This window comes from Danio aesculapii, chromosome 22 (assembly GCF_903798145.1).
Source record: "Danio aesculapii chromosome 22, fDanAes4.1, whole genome shotgun sequence".
Classification (NCBI taxonomy): Eukaryota; Metazoa; Chordata; class Actinopteri; order Cypriniformes; family Danionidae; genus Danio; species Danio aesculapii.
In genome coordinates, this window is record NC_079456.1 from 18,177,502 (window position 1) to 18,197,471 (window position 19,970).

At 35.2% G+C, this 19,970-nt stretch overlaps 1 protein-coding gene across 1 annotated transcript in view; it reads right to left on the minus strand.

The window, feature by feature from the left end:
• Positions 1–370: 370 nt before the first annotated feature.
• The window catches only part of LOC130215708 (phosphatidylinositol 4-phosphate 5-kinase type-1 gamma-like), a 36,260-nt gene continuing 16,660 nt past the window's right edge, over positions 371–19,970 (minus strand). Inside the window, exons 4-13 of the mRNA XM_056447546.1 lie at positions 19,587–19,717; positions 19,392–19,509; positions 19,157–19,309; positions 12,783–13,082; positions 11,092–11,297; positions 6,981–7,064; positions 6,811–6,859; positions 5,996–6,080; positions 2,033–2,194; positions 371–516 (exon numbers count right to left, since the gene is read on the minus strand). Of these exons, the coding sequence (XP_056303521.1) occupies positions 371–516; positions 2,033–2,194; positions 5,996–6,080; positions 6,811–6,859; positions 6,981–7,064; positions 11,092–11,297; positions 12,783–13,082; positions 19,157–19,309; positions 19,392–19,509; positions 19,587–19,717 (1,434 nt within the window). The remainder of the gene's footprint in view (positions 517–2,032; positions 2,195–5,995; positions 6,081–6,810; positions 6,860–6,980; positions 7,065–11,091; positions 11,298–12,782; positions 13,083–19,156; positions 19,310–19,391; positions 19,510–19,586; positions 19,718–19,970) is intronic.

Below are 19,970 nucleotides of genomic sequence, written 5' to 3' on the forward strand. Positions count from 1 at the left end.
TTAAATTTAATAATCTGTAACGAACAGATTCTGATCGCAGCTACTGATTTAAGCAGACTTTAACATTACATTAATCTTCGCGCAGTTGCATCGTCTTAAAAAAAATATATATTTCAAAACAAAATATAAAATTCAAACAAAAACATTTTAGTAGTTGTCTTTTGGTACAGGCACGAACACCTCATATAATTTCTGTTATGAAGCCAGCATAAGAATGTGGCAGAATGTTTTACTTCAGTCAACCTGATCTCTGTTGTACTCACGTTTCTTCATGGCTGGATTGTGTGTGTCTCCTGTGTGGAAGAAGAGAACAGAGAGCTCATTGTCTGTGAGTCTTCAGTGTGTGAGCAGGACAGTCGGTGTGTGTGTGTTACCTGTATCTCGGGTGTTCAGAGGTGTCCGAAGGTGATCGTTCAGGGATGGACAGAGAGGTGGTGGAGGAGAGGGTGGTGGCGATGGAGGCTGTGGTGGCCTCCTCGAATGAAGGAGGAGTGCAGGGAAGAACATCCGCCCGACCTTAATACAGACAGAAGGCAAACACTTGACCAAAATCATTCAGATGAAGGACAAGTTGGATCATTCAGAAAAAAAAAAATTGAGACCCCTTGACAATTCTCAGTATCTTTTGATTCATAATTTCTAGTTAAATGTTTGAGTAAAACAATATTTTTGTGTTATTCTGTAAACTGCTGATGACATTTCTTGCCAATTTAAAATATCTAAACTGTCATTTAGAGCTATTTTGCATAAAATAATTAAAAGACGCCATGTTTTCAGAAATGTTTAGATTAATTTTTACACAAAAGAATCACAAAGTTTGAACTTTGAAGAGTTAAGAAATTAATATTTGCTGGAATTGTTCAGATTTTTTACTCACAACAAATAATAAATATTTTTTATCCTGACCAATTGTCATTTTCAGATATAGAAAATGTTCTAAATATCATGATTCAAAATTTGGAAGAAATGTTCTAAGAGCTTTAAAAAAATAAAACAATACAACAAAACAAACAAACAAACAGTGGTTATCAGAGATTCTATATGTTTCAGGAAGATGTACTTATTCTTTTGAACGACCTTGGAATGTTCATTCATATTTTCATCTTGCTATAGCTGGAGTAAATGTAATATACTATGCTTGCTATAGCTGGAGTAAATCTTCTCCACATTTATGCAGAACCTGTGTAAGTGTGATTAGATGGTAAATTTGGTCTTTACAAATATACTATGACAAGATTTGTTACAACTGATTAGGGCATTTCATGTGACGAAAGACTAATAGAGCTCAGCAAACAAGATTTTTTTAAAAAAGTGAAATACAATACAAAACATGATTTTTTTTTCACAAAATGAGACTAAAATAGGGGACAATGAAGAATATATTGTAGAGGTTCTTACATTTTTTAGCTACAAAAAAAAATCACATATCAAACAAACACAAACAGAATAAAACAAAACAATTTTAGAGGTCGCTGACATGAACTAAGGAGTAAGAAATGAAAATAAATACAAAAAACTTAACAATTGAACTTAATACAAAGTTAAACTAAACAGAAAAAAATGGAGCAAAATAAAATAGATAAAATAAAAATCTTTGTTGTCAACATGACAGACTAAATTAAAACAAAAAAAACATTCAAAACAAGCCTCAAAATGTTGTTGAGATGGTTGACATTGACCAAGGACTAAAAAAAAATAGAAAAAATAAATAAAGGAACTTAAAAAAGTATATATAGAATTTTTTTTTTAAATAAAATAAAGCAAAACACCAAACAAAACAAATGATATCTTTTTATAAAAATGACAGACTAAATAAAAACAAAATTAAATTCAAAACAAAAAGCAGTATTTTAGCTTAGTTAAAATGAACTTTGGACTAAATAACCTTAAAAAAAAAAAAAAATAAACCCAATAAAGTGAAATAAACAGCATAAATAAAACCAAATGTCTTTATTCGTTAAAACTAGCATTTTGAAACGAAAACAAAAAACACAAAAATAAAAATAACTAAAAACACTCCCACAATACTGACCATCATCCTCCAGTGTGGGGAAGCTGCGGGCTCCTCTGAGGTCGTAGATGTTTTCGTCCCTCATGAAGGGCAGCTGGCTGGCAGACCAAGCCGCTCCGGGTCCACAGTATTTGCCCACCGCCAGACCCCCACGACCCCTCTTTGACGGAGACGATTTTAATGCTAAATGAAATCGATTTTTGATTAGAATAATGAAGGATAGGATCTTCCTGTAAAAGTTAATAGGGAGGTACTGATATTGCATTCTTTTTATTATTGGTATGTAATATTTAATTTTTCATGCATTTCAACTTTTTTAATATTTGGATACATTTTTCCATCATATGTAACTTAATTATATAAAATACACTTTTTTACAAAACAGCTACGTAGTAAATTAAAATTATAAACAAATTATTCTTCATACATTTTTTCATTTCAGTTAAACTTTGTAATATTAGTACTTCATTAAAAAAATGGTGATTTGAATATCCACTGCTCTGGTGCGTAAATAAAAAAAGCATTTTTAGTCAGTTATCATTTATTATGATTAAATTTTTTTTATTGATTTATTGGAAAGAATAGTCAAACATGCTTTCCCATTAAACCCAAATCAAACCAAAAGTGCTTCAGGGTGTAAGACTTGAGATACCACAAATACTTTGATGTCTTTGACAATTCAAATATGAGCTGAAAGCACAGACAATCGACTCCACAACCCACCAAGTGGGAATGCGGGAAAACTTGCTCCCCTCCTTTCCTCCATTTACATTTGTAACATCTCCCGAAACACCCATTGGTCGCTTATCCACTATTCACTCTACTCACACAGAATGGTCATTTCAAAGTATGAATTTTCTATATTAATCAAAGTCACTTTATCTGCAACTTTTAGTGCGACTGGTACAATGGTCTCATTTCCTCAGAAATAGACATAATCAAAACAATAGATACATAACTTCAGGTATCTTTTGAACCACTGCGAAGGGTGTGCCTTTCATATAGGCAGAAACTCTTCCACTAAATGCAAATGCCTATTGTTATTCTAAACACCCCTTTCCTCGAGGGGCTTCTTGGATTTACTACTAAAGGGAAAGTTTCTAAATGTTCGGCGCGATTCTGTTACCCAGATCAGCTTATAGCATGGAACTTCATGTTCCATGTTATGTATATTTTGGAGTCAGGCATGCATCTTTTAATCTTAGATTTATCTATGATAATTTGATGTCTAGTATTAATCATTTCTGAATTGACTGAATGAATTGGCATAATATTCATTCATTTCGTTTGTTATTATCTCTAGTAGATTACGTTAAATCCATAACACCACAAGCCACTGTACAGGTTAGTAACGGAGTAAAACACTATAGACAGAGCAGCGTGGCACTACTAACACATTGGCATTAATTCAAGTATACTCAGACTGTAAAAGGCCAATAATGGGTTTTCTATTTAGAACAACAAAGTATTGTTGAGACCAATCTAAATGTAGGTAGGCCTTCATCGCTGAACTTGTATGAAAAATAGTTTTGCTTTGATTTAGTAGATAGCAGATCTATGGGGACCACACAACAAATATTCTAAACTGAATAAGTAGGGTTCTGCCTTCTTAGAATAGTGGTTAATTGCCTCAGTTTAATGACCAAGACTGACATGCTTGTGTTTAAGAGATTGTATACTCGGCTGGTACAAGACTCAGGATGTTATAGGAATCCGAATGAACGAGAATAGAAATAAAAAAAATATCGAATGGAAGAGAATAATCAATCATAAGCTAAAAAATATTAATAGAAACAAAATAATCTTATCAATGTTTAATAATTGGAGTCAGATAAAACGAGAATAAATATATTAATATTCTAAACCACCTCATACTAAAATTGGAGTCAGATATGAGTTACATTTAAAGTAAATCAACATTGTGCACTGGAAAGACCGAACATGCAGTGAACCTTCGTCCACCAGTAGACACCGTCATTGGACTAACTGGCTGGACCTTACAAGGGGTAGTTATTGTGTCAGTCCTCTTTGGGTAAGGAATTCATAAAGATTAACAACGAAATCATAAGTCCAAGGCACTCGAAAATTTAAGTGAAAATAATTGAAAAGCCTTTAGTAACAACAACATTCAGCAACACATATTGTTGAAAATGTAGCTATATATGTAGCTATGTTTATATGCATGTAAATGTATATATATTTGTATGTACATGTATTAGGGCTGCACAATTAATCGAAAAAAGATCGTGATCTCGATTCGACCCTACACACGATCTTGATTCAACTTTTCTACAATTCAGCCAATTATGTTTTCAAGGTCAGGAGAGAAGCATAAAGGCAGTCGCACAAGTCTACACATAGTTTTATATACAGTTGAAGTCAGAATTATTAGACCCCCCTTTGAATATATATATATTTTTTTTTTTATATATTTCCCAAATTATGTTTAACAAAGCAAGGAAATTTTCACAATATGTCTGATAATGTTTTTCTTTTGGAGAAAGTCTTATTAGTTTTATTTCGGCTAGAATAAAAGCAGTTTTTAATTTTTTTAAAGCCATTTTAAGGTCAAAATTATTTATTAAATTATTAGCCCCTTTAAGCTATATTTTTTTCGACAGTCTACAGAACAAACCATCATTATACAATAACTTGCCTAATTATCCTAACCTGCCTAGTTAACCTAATTAACCTAGTTAAGCCTTTAAATGTCACTTTAAGCTGTATTAAAGTGTCTTGAATAATATCTAGTCAAATATTATTTACTGTCATCATGGCAAAGATAAAATAAATCAGTTATTATAAATGAGTTATTAAAACTATTATGTTTAGAAATGTGTTGAAAAAAATCTCTCCGTTAAACAGAAATTGGGGAAAAAATAAACAGGGGGGCTAATAAGTCAGGGGGGCTAAAAATTCTGACTTCAAATGTACATTGCTCAGTGTTAAAAAACGTTTTTAAAAGGTATAATTCACCCAAAAAAGTCATTTCTGTCTAAATGTAATGATGTATTCGTGGCGGCGAAATCACAAATGAGCTGATACACTGTTTGTTCACTACCGAGAGGACACGCGTGTGCCAATGATGTTTACTTTAGTGAACAGAAACTGCATAGGCCTCAGAAGAAAATGCGGACACACAATGAAAGCATAGTGGCGTTTGAAACCATGAGACGCAAAGTACAGATGCTCTTAAACATTCTGGAGGTAATTAATAATATAATAAAACCAATACTGAAATGCTTAAGGCATTTTAGAATGACCAAAACAACATTTCATATATTTTAAAGTGTGCTCAGCCTGCTGGTTTGTCCATTCACACACATTTTTATCATCACATGATCTCTTATAACAAGATCACATGACTTTTTTAATGCACATACTGGAATTTGTTTGTTAAGTGTTTCCAGCATAGTTTATGCGTATTTTTTCTTATCGAATAGTTTATCCTATTCAGTTACGTGCATTTTCAACATTCATGCGCATCTTTGCGTTTCCATCAACCATATTTTTTATGCGCATATCAAAAATACGTGTAAAAACATGTGGATAGAAACAATTTTTTTCTGTATTGTTTACACCATAGTTCTCAAACTGGATTCCTGGAGGGCCATATCTCTGCACAGTTTTGCTCCAACCCTATTCAAATACACCATATCCAACTAATTAAGGCGTTCAAGACTACTAAAGACTATTAAGCAGTTATGAATTGGAGGTAGTTGAAGCTAAACTATGCAAAGCAGCGGCACTCCAGGAATTGAGTTTAAGACTATTGGTTTAGATATTCAATTGTGTCGTGTGACCATAGTGTTCAAAATAACTCCGTAGGTGCTGTTTTATAGAACAGCCATGTTAATAAGGTTTTTTTATTTACTTTTCAAGCGTCTTTGACTTATGATTTTGATTCTTTCCTATTACTTCTTTACTAATGTTGCATGTAGAATGTTCAAATGAATGTGATTTGGTGAAACAAATATAACTCACAGGAAGTCTTTCTGAACACAGTAGAGCTCATGAACCTGAGGAAGCGGTCGGCGTAGAAAGACGGTCTGTGAACAGACACCGTGTCCTGAGGAGGAAAAAAACAGACACAAAGTTAATCATTTCAATCAATCGGAAAATTAAAGCAGATATTTTAGTCAACATCTTTTAAAATGATCACAATTTCTTCGATAATTACTGCCCGCGTTTCTTTGATAGATCTTTACTTGCACTGAACAGACATTACAGTGTCTAGCCAATATAAACTTAGCTGAACAGCTAAAACAGATAACACTTTCACTCTCAAGGCAGTTTGAGTCAAGTAATAGATTTCTGTCAGTTCCAGCTGACGCGATTGAGATATTCCAGCTCCAGCTCTATAAATAACTTAATTAGCATGTAAATGAATCCCAGTCCGTTCTCAGTATGGTGTAGTCTGATGCGTCACAGGCTGGATTGGAGAAATCTCTGCTTTATTCACAGCTGGGCCGAGAACAAAACAAGTGTGTGTGTGTTTCATATCCAGCAATAGCCCAATTAGCACATCCTCAGAGACAAACAGACCAAAATTAGTGCGCATTTTAACAAGCATTTCCTCCAAAACCCCATAATTCTCACTAAACTCCATTCATGCTAACAAACCGCAGCAGATCCTGCTTTATTAATATGAAAATAAAGGACTTTATTATGAAGGTCAGAAACCACAGAGTCTCAAAACACAGCTGGACTTTAGCTATGTTTTTCATTCAAAGTGAGGAGAGCTGGAACGTCTCACTATTTAGTTAATTTTTTTGACAAAAATTTGGCAAGATTCTCACCCCATCGTGGACCAGAGCTTTCCATGTGTGCTCCAGCTTCTTTATTAACCTAGACAGAAATGCAAATAAAAGTCAGTCCATGGTGGTTGAAGTCATTGTGGCAGTATTGAATCACACTCTTCTTGATGTAAATGGTAAGTGACACAGGTCGGAGAGTTTGACGCAAACACCTGTATGACTGCAAGATGTCTATTATTCCGATGTAGAGTAACAGACGCTCTCCTCTTCCATTGACTGCAGGAATGCCACCCATCCTGAGTCACAAAAACACACACCACCATCAACATTTTTACACAACTTTAAAAAGAGAAAGAAAAAGTAAAGCCCTGCTAAATACTAACATGAAACTTGTAGTTTTTTAGGTGACAAAGCAGCAAGTCATTAAATGATTTGGTTTGACAAATTGCTTTAAAGAAATCTGGCACATAAAAGAATTGAACATGATAAAGTATAAAACACACACACAAAACACAATCTATTTGTTGGCAATCCATTTAGTTTCATATTGTGACACATTTTCCTGATGAAACAGGATTTTTATTGCCATCTGTTGCTTTGTGTTGGAGAAAAAGTGGTAAAATTGACCCACCCAAAAAACCCACATTTTTGAGACTGCCCTAAGATTCAAGACTTTGGGAAAAATGTTACAAAAAAATAGATAATACCCCTTGGTCCAGTTGTGTGCTTACTGGGAGCACTGGCCAAAGAAATATTTAATGAAGAAAAAAGATTTGTACTAAGGATATTATTACTGGTTCCCCCCAAAAAGATAACAGTACATTGAATGGAAGAAGGTCCTCCAAAGGTGGGTCAGTGGATTCTGAGTTTTAACAAGGTCTATGTAATAAAAAAAAAAATGACTGCATGTCTACAAATGAAGACTGATATTTTTCCGAAAAGCTGGAAAAGTATTACAACATATTTAGATATGTATATTTAGAGGTTACTTAACCTATCACCAATGTAATCTGCTATAACTACAATGTAACTTGATATACAAATGTATCCCCTGAAAAGTAATTATGATGGCAGTACCTTTTAAATATTTATTTATTTTGTATTATTTTCCTTATTTTATTTCAATTTTTTTATAATATAATTATTTTTTATGTATTCCCTAATATGTAATTGGGTTAAATTGTTGGGGAAGGGGTTGTTCTAGAAAAAAAAGAAAGAAAAATCCTAAATAAAAAGGTTTAAAAAAGAAAGAGGATTTTTAACTGACAGAAGAGTTAAATTTAAATTTTTTTGTTTTTATAAACACTGCAAACTCAAATTCAGACTTTCCAGAAAAAGATAAAATAATAGTTATAGTAATAAGAATAAGACGACGAAGAATAAAATTAAGCAAAATATAAACAGAAATGTTTATTCTGAAAACGCTTTAACAATATTGCTGAAAAAAGAATGTGTGTGTGTGTGTGTGTGAATTTTTTGAAAATGCACAGAAGGCCCAATCTGCTCCTAAGAGTTAGGTTAAGGTTAGCAAATACATTAAGAATTCCACATTAAATTTGCCACTGTTTGCGCATTTGCATTAAGCTTCTGTGTAATCTACTCACGAAAATACTTAAATTCACATTTGTTGTGAACCCAATTTGGCCTTCCATCCACATTAAACAGCGTTTTAGGTGAAAAAAACCTGCATCTTTTTGAACTTGATGTTTTTGTGTGTGTTGCAGAGTGGACTGTGAAAATGAAGGCTTATGAAAACGATTTTTCATCATCTGACCAATTCAGCTAAAATAGTGGATAACATATTGTACAGCAGTTGTTTTGGATGCTCTACTTTTAGACGGCATTGTTAAAAACTCTTCATACACAGGACATAAAGAGTCACACTAGACATGGGACGATAATCGGTTTCAAAGTTTACCACGGTTTGCAAATGTCAAGGTTTCAAAACTGCAAAAATGTTCTGTTATAGCATTACTACAGGATTTATTATTTTTATTCAATTTTTTTTTTATTTTAATGATTTTTTTATTTATTGTTTTTTGTAATGTTTTATTTATTTTTTTAGGGCAACAGTATCTTGTTTCTTAAAATAAAATATATTGTGTTTACCAAGACATTTAAAAAGAACATTATTTTAGAGCAGTAATCACAGTACCGTGAAATTTTTATCCAAGGTTATCATACCATCAGAACCTTATACCGGACCATGTCTACATCACACCGTGCCACTCTACGTTGTTTAGAAATGTAAACATTTTTCTATGAGGGTACACACAGCGGTGCCACCATTTGGCATCTGTTCATATTGCTTAGCAATGTACAGAAGATAATGTAAAGACGCGGAGCAGTGCACGGAGCGCTTTTAGATGAAAATGAGCCACAATATAATTGAATTTATCGGGATTAGCATAGATGTAGTTTATGTTACTTTAGATAAAAGCATTTTCTAAACAATTAAATATATATAAACACTTTTTTCAACGCCTGCATAAATGCATCACATACAGTCGGTACGGAAAGCATTCAGACCCCCCCTAAATTTTTCACTCTTATCATCCAACCTGACAGAGCTGGAGAGGATCTGCAAGGAGGAACGGCAGAGGATCCCCAAATCCTTGTGGCATCTTTCCTTGTAGACTCCTGGCTGTATTAGATCAAAAGGGTGATTCTACTAAATACTGAGCAAAGGGTCTGAATACTTAGGGCCATGTGATATTTCAGTTTTTCTTTTTGTCAACAATTCTGTGTTTTTCTGTCAATATGGGGTGCTTTGAGAACATTAATGAGGGAAAAAAATGAACCTAAATGATTTTAGCAAATGGCTGCAATATAACAAAGTGAAAAATTTAAAGAGCCCATATTATACATGAAATAGGGTCATATTTAGGTTGTAAGGGTCCCCAACAACAGTCTAATATGCATGCAAGGTCATAAAACACTTTGATGGTCTTATAATCTGCATTTATTTTTACCTAATTATCCCAACGACTCCCATATGAATCGTTCAGCGATTCATTTGTTCCCAACCCCCTCCTCAGCGCGAAGCTAATCTGCGCTGATTGGACCGATGACAGCCTGCTGCGATTGGTCGACAGTGACAGGCTTCAGCACGAGACAGAGTGAAATGCCCAGCTGGTAATCAACTATATAAAAGTAGTCACAGTGCACACACGCTTCATAGTGTAAGGCTTTTTTCACACACACACACACACACACACACAACCCTCTTCAGAAGAACTGGGGAGATCGACGCGAGTCTCTCTCTCTCTCTCTCTCTCTCTCACACACACACACAACGCTCCTCAGAAAAACTAGGGAAAGCGACGCGAGTCTCTCTCTCTCTCACACACACACACACACACAACGCTCCTCAGAAGAACTAGGGAAAGCGACGCGAGTCTCTCTCTCTCTCTCTCTCTCTCTCTCTCTCTCTCTCTCTCTCACACACACACACACACAACGCTCCTCAGAAGAACTAGGGAAAGCGACGCGAGTCTCTCTCTCTCTCTCTCTCTCTCTCTCACACACACACACACAACGCTCCTCAGAAGAACTAGGGAAAGCGACGCGAGTCTCTCTCTCTCTCTCTCTCTCTCTCTCTCTCTCTCTCTCTCTCTCACACACACACACACACAACGCTCCTCAGAAGAACTAGGGAAAGTGACACAAGTCTCCTGTCTCCTAGCTTACGATCGATCGCCATAGCAACGACAAACGGCAGTGGAACGCGAGCTCACAAAAGCCTTTAACGTTAAATCCGTAAACAAAGCGGCACGCGTCGCGTTTTTAACGTGGCTTACATGTGATAAGAGAATATAAAGAGTAACCGCGTGTACTGTACCAGGTTAACAACTCATCTTTGGGTAGAGACTGTCAATATTATCCATCTGAGCACAGCGTGACTTCATTCGACCGGCGGTGTCTGTGTGTGTGTGTCTAGTGTTTTTTCTGTGTTAGTGGGCGGGGCCGCAGGTTTCAAATCTCCCTGGTTTGCGCGCGTAACTACTGGCGAGGCTTGTGTTTCGTGGCTGCGTCATCGCGAAACACCTAATGACTCGTTATCAAGGCGACTCGTTTGAAGCACTATGAGTCGACTCTTTTATAGATGAATCAATAGTTTTAAACACTGTACACTTACAGATTTAAGCCTTAGCTGGATATTTCACTTCACTTAGAGCTGTGTTACACACTACATGGAAGGGCATTTTCAAAAACCCATAATATGGGCTCTTTAAGGGGGTCTGAATACCTTCCGTATCCACTGTATATACATATTTAAATAGCATTTATAAATCTCAAACATGGAGTAAACTGGTCACTCACGTGTCCTCTGTGTCAATGCCCTCTCCACAGGCTGACGCTCCCTGTATGGACTCCATGGCAGTGGTGTAAAGCGCTTTCTGTGCCAGCGGCCTCTTTTCATCACTGTTGCCCTGAGATCCCTCCATCTGCTGCTCTTTTGCTGCCTGATCGATGTTGTGAACGCCAAGCAGCAAACTGTAATCCATAATCTTAAAGCTTTCCAAGACCTACACACCAAAAACATCTCAATATCAGCTCCGAATTGACTACTGATCAAAGTTTGAAATCGGTTTAATTTTTCATGTTTTAAAAAGAGCCTGTTCTGCTCGATAAAGGTGCATTTATTTGATCAAATACAACATTTATTTATGACCAAAACTATTTTTTTTTTTTTACAAAATACATTTATGATCTAGTAAGATACAATACAATTTCAATCATTATAAGATTTGCTGGTTTATTATGATCAGTTATTAGTAATATTGATTCTTATTAACGTTGAAAACTTGTTCCCTGCTTCATAGTTTTGTGGAAACTGGGATGCACATTACTTTTAAAATTACTTGACAAACAAAAATCAAGATAACAGCATTTGTTTGAAACAAAATATTATCTGTTTTTAACATTAAATAGTCTTTGATTTGATTTGAGCAGTTTATTGTGTCCTTGATAAATAAAAATAAGTATATTTTATGGCACTTTTGAATGCTACTGTGTCACAGTTTCCATATGACTGAAGTCGCACAGCAGTTTTCTACACCATTAATAATAATAATAATAATAATAATAATAATAATAATAATAATAATAATAATAATAATAATAATAATAATAATAATAATAATAATAACGCCGGCCGCTAGCTCTCTGCAACTCCCACATGGTCACCCACTGAAGCTAAGCAGGGCTGCGCCTGGTCAGCACCTGGATGTGAGACCACATGGGAAAGCTAGGTTGCTGTCGGAAGTGGTGTTAGTTAGGGCAGCAGGGGGCGCTCAACCTGGGGTCTGTGTGGGTTCTAACGCTCCAATATAGTGAAGGGGACTCTTTACTGCTCAGTGAGTGCCGTCTTTCGGATGAGACGTTAAACCGGGGTCCTGACTCTCTGTGGTCATTAAAAATGCCAGGATGTTCTTTGAAAATGAGTAGGGGTTTAACCACAGCATCCTGGCCAAATTTGTTCACTGGCCTCTGTCTATCATGACCTCCTAACCCTCCCCATATCATAATTGGCTTCATCACCCTGTCTCTTCTCCACCAATTATCTGGTGTGGGGTGTATGGTCTGGTGCAATATGGCTGCCGTAGTGTCATCCAGGTGGATGCTGCACACTGGTGGTGGATGAGGAGATTCCCCCCATTGTGTAAAGCGTAGAGTCTCTAAAAACGAGCTATATAAATGTAAGGAATTAATAAATATTTATTGAGCAGCAGATCATAATATTATAATGATTTCCAAAGAATCATTCGACACCTGAAGATGGAAGTTATGATTGTGAAAGTGTAGCTTTAAATCAGGAATAAACACAATTTTAAACTACATTAAATAGGGAAGCATTTATTTTAAACTGTAATCATGGTTCACAATTTTACTGTTTTTTTTCATCAAAGTAATGTAGCTTTTTAAGCAGAACAGCTACAAAAATATCTTAAAAATCCTACTCATAACAAACTTTTGTCCGGTTCAAATGTTTTGTCCTGTCCAGAACTTACCAAACAGTCTCTCTGTAAGGTCTTGACCATGGCGTTGTATGTGTCCGTGTCCAGCATGAGTCCATCTGGTAATTCCTGCATGAAGTCGAGGTCTTTAAAAGTTGGTTTTGCTTTTTCCCGCTCTTTTTTTGAAGCCCTTCTCTTGTATGTGGACCCCTTTAAGTCGTATTTAAGGTGCATGCGCACCACCCTGGGCAAAACGTTGTTCATCACCACCATTCGAATGTTCTTGCCACCCGATTGTACGCAGTAGAGACCAAAGAACTTGGGTAATAAGGTGCGAGGATTCTGATTCAAGTTCTGAGGAAAAAAACATTTGAAAGATTAAACAATCAACAGATGTAAACAAATATGCCGTGCTACATGTTTTTATACTTGTATTTGTTATTGGTAGGGCCAGACGGAATCTGCAGACATTTTTTGCTATTTCTGCAGAGAATTTTGGTAAAAATCTGCGGATTTCAATTATTTTGGGAGTATCATAACTAAAACTTTAATATGTGAAATAAAAAATTTAATCTTTTTGAATAATAATATCTTTTATATAATGTTTAAAATGCAAATCCGATTAGATTCACTTTATTTGGTAAACATACAAGTCTCTCATATAATATATCTATCAAAAGATAGATTAGTCAATAATATTACTGTACTTAATTTAAAAACTGAATATAGATTTACACACATTTACTCAAGTAAATAAACAGAATTAATGATGGGCTAAAAATCTGTGGAATTCTGCAGAAAATCGGCAGAAAATCTGCGGAATTCTGCGCGCGCAGATTCTGTGTGGGCCTAGTTATTGGTTTTCGAATAAGGATGTAACGATTTACCTGACTCATGACGCAATTTTGTCACAAAATTATTTGAAACTAATTTAAGGTGAAGACCCCTTTCATTTTTTCTTAAATGCTGCACATTTTTACAAAATAAAATATTTTCTGCTATAACTAAATTGCTATTTTAAAACAGAATAATACAAACAAAAAGAGAGGTCTGACTTTGCTTAGACAAAAGTCTCGTCACTTAACAGAAATAATGTACAGTATAGAATTTAAAGTCATGGTGCAGAGAAAAAAGAATTAATATTGTGTATGAATCCCATGAGCTTGGAGGACTGCATCCATACATCTCTGCAATGACTCAAATAAATTGTTAATAAAGTCATCTGGAATGGCAAAGAAAGTGTTCTTGCAGGACTCCCAGAGTTCATCAAGATTTTTTGGATTCATCCTTAATGCATCCTCCTTAATCTTACCCCAGACATGCTCAACAATGTTCATATCTGGTGACTGGGCAGGCCAATCCTAGAGAACCTTGACCTTATTAGCTTTCAGAAACTTTGATGTGGAGGCTGAAGTATTTGATAATGGACTGAATAGAGGAAATGAATCCAAAAAAATGTCCATGTCAAAAAAGGTGGAGCCTCAGAGCCACACCCACATATTACATCATCATCAAAGACCAATGGTATTTCACAGTGTTTTAAACTCTTGAAATACACTTCAAGCAATCATTGTTTTGGCCTTATTTTGTTCTGAATGATGTTAAACCAGTTTATTATTATTTTTGCTGATGGGTTGGTCTCTTTATTCACATGATATTGAAATTATGTGCGCTACAATATGTGAAAATATTAGTTCAATAATCAGACAATAAACTCTTGACATAAAAAAAATTTATGACACTTTTTAAAACAATTTTTTAACTAACTTGAAGTTGCAACATTGTATCTTTAAGAGAAAAAGAAAGTAACATTTTCAAAAAGAAACTAATTCTAGTGAAATTCTCTATAATTGCCAGTTATTATAAGCATTAAAGCATAATTACATTTATAGTTCTCTTTGTTTGACAGCATTCAATTTTGCTGGAAAGGAGCAACGTCAACATTAATCAAAACATCTCATTTTATACCCGATGGCGGAAAATAAATCAGATGGACTCAGGATAACAATGAATGTTTTCTGAGGAACTATTCCTTTAAATTGCATCAGTATTAAACACATCCACTTGAATTTACAAGATCATCAACAAACCTGTTTCTATATGATATGCAAACCCCCATTTTTTGAGTAACTACTTCTAAATGTTAATTAATAGTTTAATAAAACAAGTTATGCAATTGATTCCCCACTTAAAACCCACCATTTCAACCAAAGGAAAAAAGCTTTCATAAGTCAGTCAATTCGGTTTGCCAGCAAATCCTCCAGAACGTAGTAAATCCTGACCCCAATTAGCTTAAAGTTTATATCCTCTTAAAAAGCACCACACAAAAAAGGAAAAGCAATGAAGCAAACGTCCAACCTAAAGAAGCTTAGCGCCCATCACATTCCCAAAGGTGACCTGTTCTACAAGGTACGACCAAAAAGGAGAAACAGAAAAAAGACAGTACCAAACAGAGTAAAAGACAGATTTCTGTATGTGAATGGACCAATGTCAGTATTACTGCTGAACAATGACTGATCCGTCACCATTCATGGGCTCATTAGCTTCAGATGAATAGATGGAACAAACCAAACCAGCTGACACTGAGAAGCTATTTAGGCATCCTCTACTGAAAAAAACCCCTCATGTTCTCCTGGAAACTATGGTCCAATGAAGACGGAGCGGTGGAATGAGCACGGTTTCAAATGCTAAGTGTGTCGTTTATTTGTGTTATTCAGGAAAATAGCAGACATATCGCCTCAGGGGAGAAATTGGTTTAAAATAGCTTCTTGGCTAGTCAGGTACTATTATTGTTTAACCAGGCAGCGAGCAAAATAACTTACAAATGTTTAGCAAAAAGTAAAAATAGCAAGTAGTTTAGCCAAGAATTAAGAGATCAAAAATATTTCAGTGCTACGACCTGCAATGTTTTTAAAAAGTTATTAAAAATACATTTTGCAAAACATTGCTGATTAATAAATAATCAGTCAATAACCAATATGGTACCGATATACTGTTCCTCAAGAAAATAACACAACATGTGCAAGGCATGGCCTCAAACATTAAAGTAATACATCGTCTTCATTGGTCCAAACAAAAACCTAGTAAGATATTTCTAGAAGTGGACCCTGCATGTGATCACTGGCTCATTTACTTTGGAGCTGCCCAAAATTATCGTCTTACTGGGAAAATATCTTTCTAACTTTTTCAACAGTTTGTCAAAAGCCAATAGATCCAGATCCCCTTATTCAGTTCTAGGCATGACTGATTTTGAGATAGCTAAAAACGGTACAGAACAAAATATAGTTCCATATGTCAGTCTTTTGTCACAAAGGTTAATATTATTAAACTGGAAACAAAAAGCAGCTCCTACATTTATACATCTAATGAGGGATGTAATGAAACATTTGAAACTGAATAAAATCAGATTCTCCCTAAAAAATAAGTTAATCTGGCAACCTTTCATAGATTATTTTAAACATAAATTTGACAGGAAATATTAAAATTGAAGAGCAATAGACTAATTTAGATTAAAACTGAAGGTTAGTATTGTTTTAACTTCTAATCGAATTGTTTACAAATTCTTTGTATTTTATTATTACTATTTAGTTTTTTAATTTGGGGTGTTGCGGTGGCGCAGTGGTTAGCGATGTCGCCTCACAGCAAGAAGGTCGCTGGTTTGAGCCACAGCTGGGTCAGTTGACATTTCTGTGTGGAGTTTGCGCGTTCCTACTGTGTTTGCATGGGTTTCCCCCACAAGTCTAAAGACATGTGGTATACAGTAGGTGAATTGGGTAAGCTAAATTGTCCGTAGTAAGTAATGTGTATTTATATAGCGCATTTATTGTGTTTGGCCATACACCCAAAGCGCTTCACAATCATGAGGGGTGGCCTCTCCACACCACCACCAGTGTGCAGCATCCACTTGGATGATGCGATGGCAGCCACAGGACAACGGCGCCAGTGCGCTCACCACACACCATCTATTGGTGGAATGGAGAAATAGTGATAGAGCCATACCGTGGATGGGGATGATTGGGAGGCCATGAAGTTAAGGGCCGATTGAGGGAATTTGGCCAGGACACCGGGGTTACACCCCTACTCCCCCTATATGTGTGTGTGTGAGTGGGAGTGTATGGGTGTTTAACAGTGATGGGTTGCTGCTGGAAGGGCATCCGCTGCATAGAATATATGCTGGATAAGTTGGCGGTTTATTTCACTGTGGCAACCCCTGATTATTAAAGGGCCTTAGCGGAAAAAAAACGAAAGAATGATTTTTTAATTTTATTTTTGATTTATTGTATTTATCTATTATTATTTTACTTCCATGAGAACTGTTTGTATATTGTATCTTGTATTGTCAATTGTTGTGTATGTGTTTGTTGGACCAAATTTGCTCATCATTGCGTTTGAGTGTTTAAAAAACAATAAAGAAAGTTCTAAAATAAATAAATCACAACATAACAAAAAGAACATAATTCTGTAAATACTGAAAGTATTGTGTTCAGAAAATGAAAATAGTAGAGATCTGAATCAAAGATTTAAATACTAATTCGCATGGCCGGTATTTGGCCATAAATATTAGTGCAGTTATGTTGGTTCAAAGATAAGTATATCAGTAATTTTTTTTTCCACTAAACTAGGGCGGCACGGTGGCACAGCGAGTAGCACTGTCGCCTCACAGCAAGAAGGTTGCTGGTTTAAGCCTGGCATTTCTGTGTGAAGTTTGCGTGTTCCCTCTGTTTTTGCATGGGTTTCCTCTGGTTGCTCCAGTGTCCCCCACAGTCTGAAGACATATGATATAGGTGAATTGGGTAAGCTAAATTGTCCACAGTGTATTTGTGTGAGTGAGAGTGTATGGACGTTTCCCAGTAATGGGTTGCAGCTGGAAGGGCATCTGCTGTGTAGAACATAAGCTGGATAAGTTGGCGGTTTATTTCGCTGTGGGGACCCCTGATTAATCAAGGGACTAAGCCAAAAAGAAAATGAATGAATGAGTTATTTATTTATAAATTTTTTAAATATTTGATTTATTGTATTTATCTATTATTATTTTACTTCCATGAGTACTGTTTTAATATTGTCTCTTGTATTGTCATTTGTTGTGTAAATGTTTGTTGGACCAAATTTGCTCATCATTGTGTTCAAAAAACAATAAAGAAAATTATTTTAAAAAATAGCAACATAACAAAAAACATTATAATTCTGTAAATACTAAAATTATTAAGGCTCAAAAACCGAAAATAGTAAATGTCTGAATATAAGATTCAAAAACACTTTTGAACGGCCAATATTTGGCCATAAATATTAACTTACTATTATGTTGGTTCAAAAAGAAGTATATCAGTAACTTTTTCTTGGCCTCATATTGCTTGATAACACTGAACTACTACATAATTAAACATTTAATAATCTGTTAAAGAATAAAACAGTAACAATGCTAAAAAATGTTGTTGGTTAAATGTAAATATCGTTGAATAAACTGATATGGTGCTGGAAAATAAAACAATAAAAAGTAAGAAAAGATGTTGCCAGATAATTTCTTATTCATTCTAAAATTAGTAAATAACAAATATAGTTCTGGCATGCTTATTTACCAATAGAGAGAGTATAGCTTCATCCGATATATTATACCGATATATTGTTCCTCAAAAAAGAACAACATAACATAAACAACATAACTCTGTAAATACTGAAATTATTGAGGCTTTAATAATCTGTTTAGGAGTAAAACACTAACAATGAGAAAAAGCGGTTGCTGTTTAATTGCAAGTATCGGTAAGTAAACCGATATGGTGCTGAAAAATAAAACAACAAAAATTAAGAAAATATGTTGCCAGATACGTTCTCATTCATTCTAAAATTGGTAAATAACAAATATAGTACTGCATGCTTATTTTCCAAAAGAGCGAGAGTGAGTCAGCTTCATCTGATTTATTATATCATATCATAAAAAACAACATAACTCTGTAAATGCTGAAATTATTGAGGCTCAAAAACTAAATACAGTAAAGGTATATATCACATCGATATATTATTCCTCAAGAAATAACAACAAAACAAAAACAACATAACTCTGGAAAAAATGCTTGCAGATGCATTCTCATTAATTGTAATATTGGTAAATAACCAATATGGTATTGATATACTGTAAAAATGTAATGACAAAAAGTCAAAACAAAAATAAGTAAATTAGGTTTCAACAATTTTTTTTAAGTTACACAGAGTTTAACTTAATATTTTAAGTCAGTTTGACAGATGAAAGTAGTTGAGATGACTAAAAAAAGTTCATTTGATTCAACTAATAAATTTAAGGTTGTCTGTCTGTTTTGTATAATATATATATATATATATATATAAAACCACCTCACTGTCTATATAATGGCATCAGACACTGAAAACTTTTCATTGGCTATTGGCTCACAACTTAAAGAACACCAGCAACTCACCATATAATATCCAGGAAGAAGCTTCTGCAAAAACTCGGCCTCCTTGTGCATGACTGTCTTAATGATAAACTCATCATCCTTTGTGAGATAAAAGACTGAACCGCTGGCTCCGGGATTGGACAGTTCAATCAGCGGCTCGTTACACAGCGAATACTGAAAGTGAACGCAAACAATAGCACACATAAACATATGCTGATTCATAAACTTATAATAAAACCCAGCTTATGTTTATCACCAAATAGTCGTCGGGCCGTATGCCGAAGAGCTCTCTGAAGTAACGGAAGGCCACGGGAGCGTAGGTTTTGAAGCGGAAGTCTGGGAAATGATGTGCTGGCGTCAGGTTGCTCCCTTCACTGTGATAAACAGAGGCAAGAACATTTATTGCCTGTGAAATTCCACATCTACCTTCAACTTTGGAGAGGCGGGTGACCTGGGGAAGAAGATGCTCTCCACCACGTAGAAATCCTGCATCAGGACGTCCCGCTCTGGCTTGGAACTCAGGTTACCGACCGTGTAGCCAATTCCCAGCTGAATGGCCCCCTTCAGCGCTGAAGATGTGGTCTAAGGAGAAAATATGGATGACCTTAGTTGCATTTTCAGACACATTAAATGTAAAACTAGAAATTTTACATTGATGTCATCGCTCTGGAACATGTTTGTGCTGAACTAGGTTATTAGCAATGTTAAATACCGTCCGGTGTGGAAAACGTATTTGAATATAACTATTTTTATGTATTTCAGCTGCTGTCTGGCCTTTTACTCCCTTTCTACACCTTCCTTTCTTCTTGTTTTCAATTTTTTCCCTGCATCATTA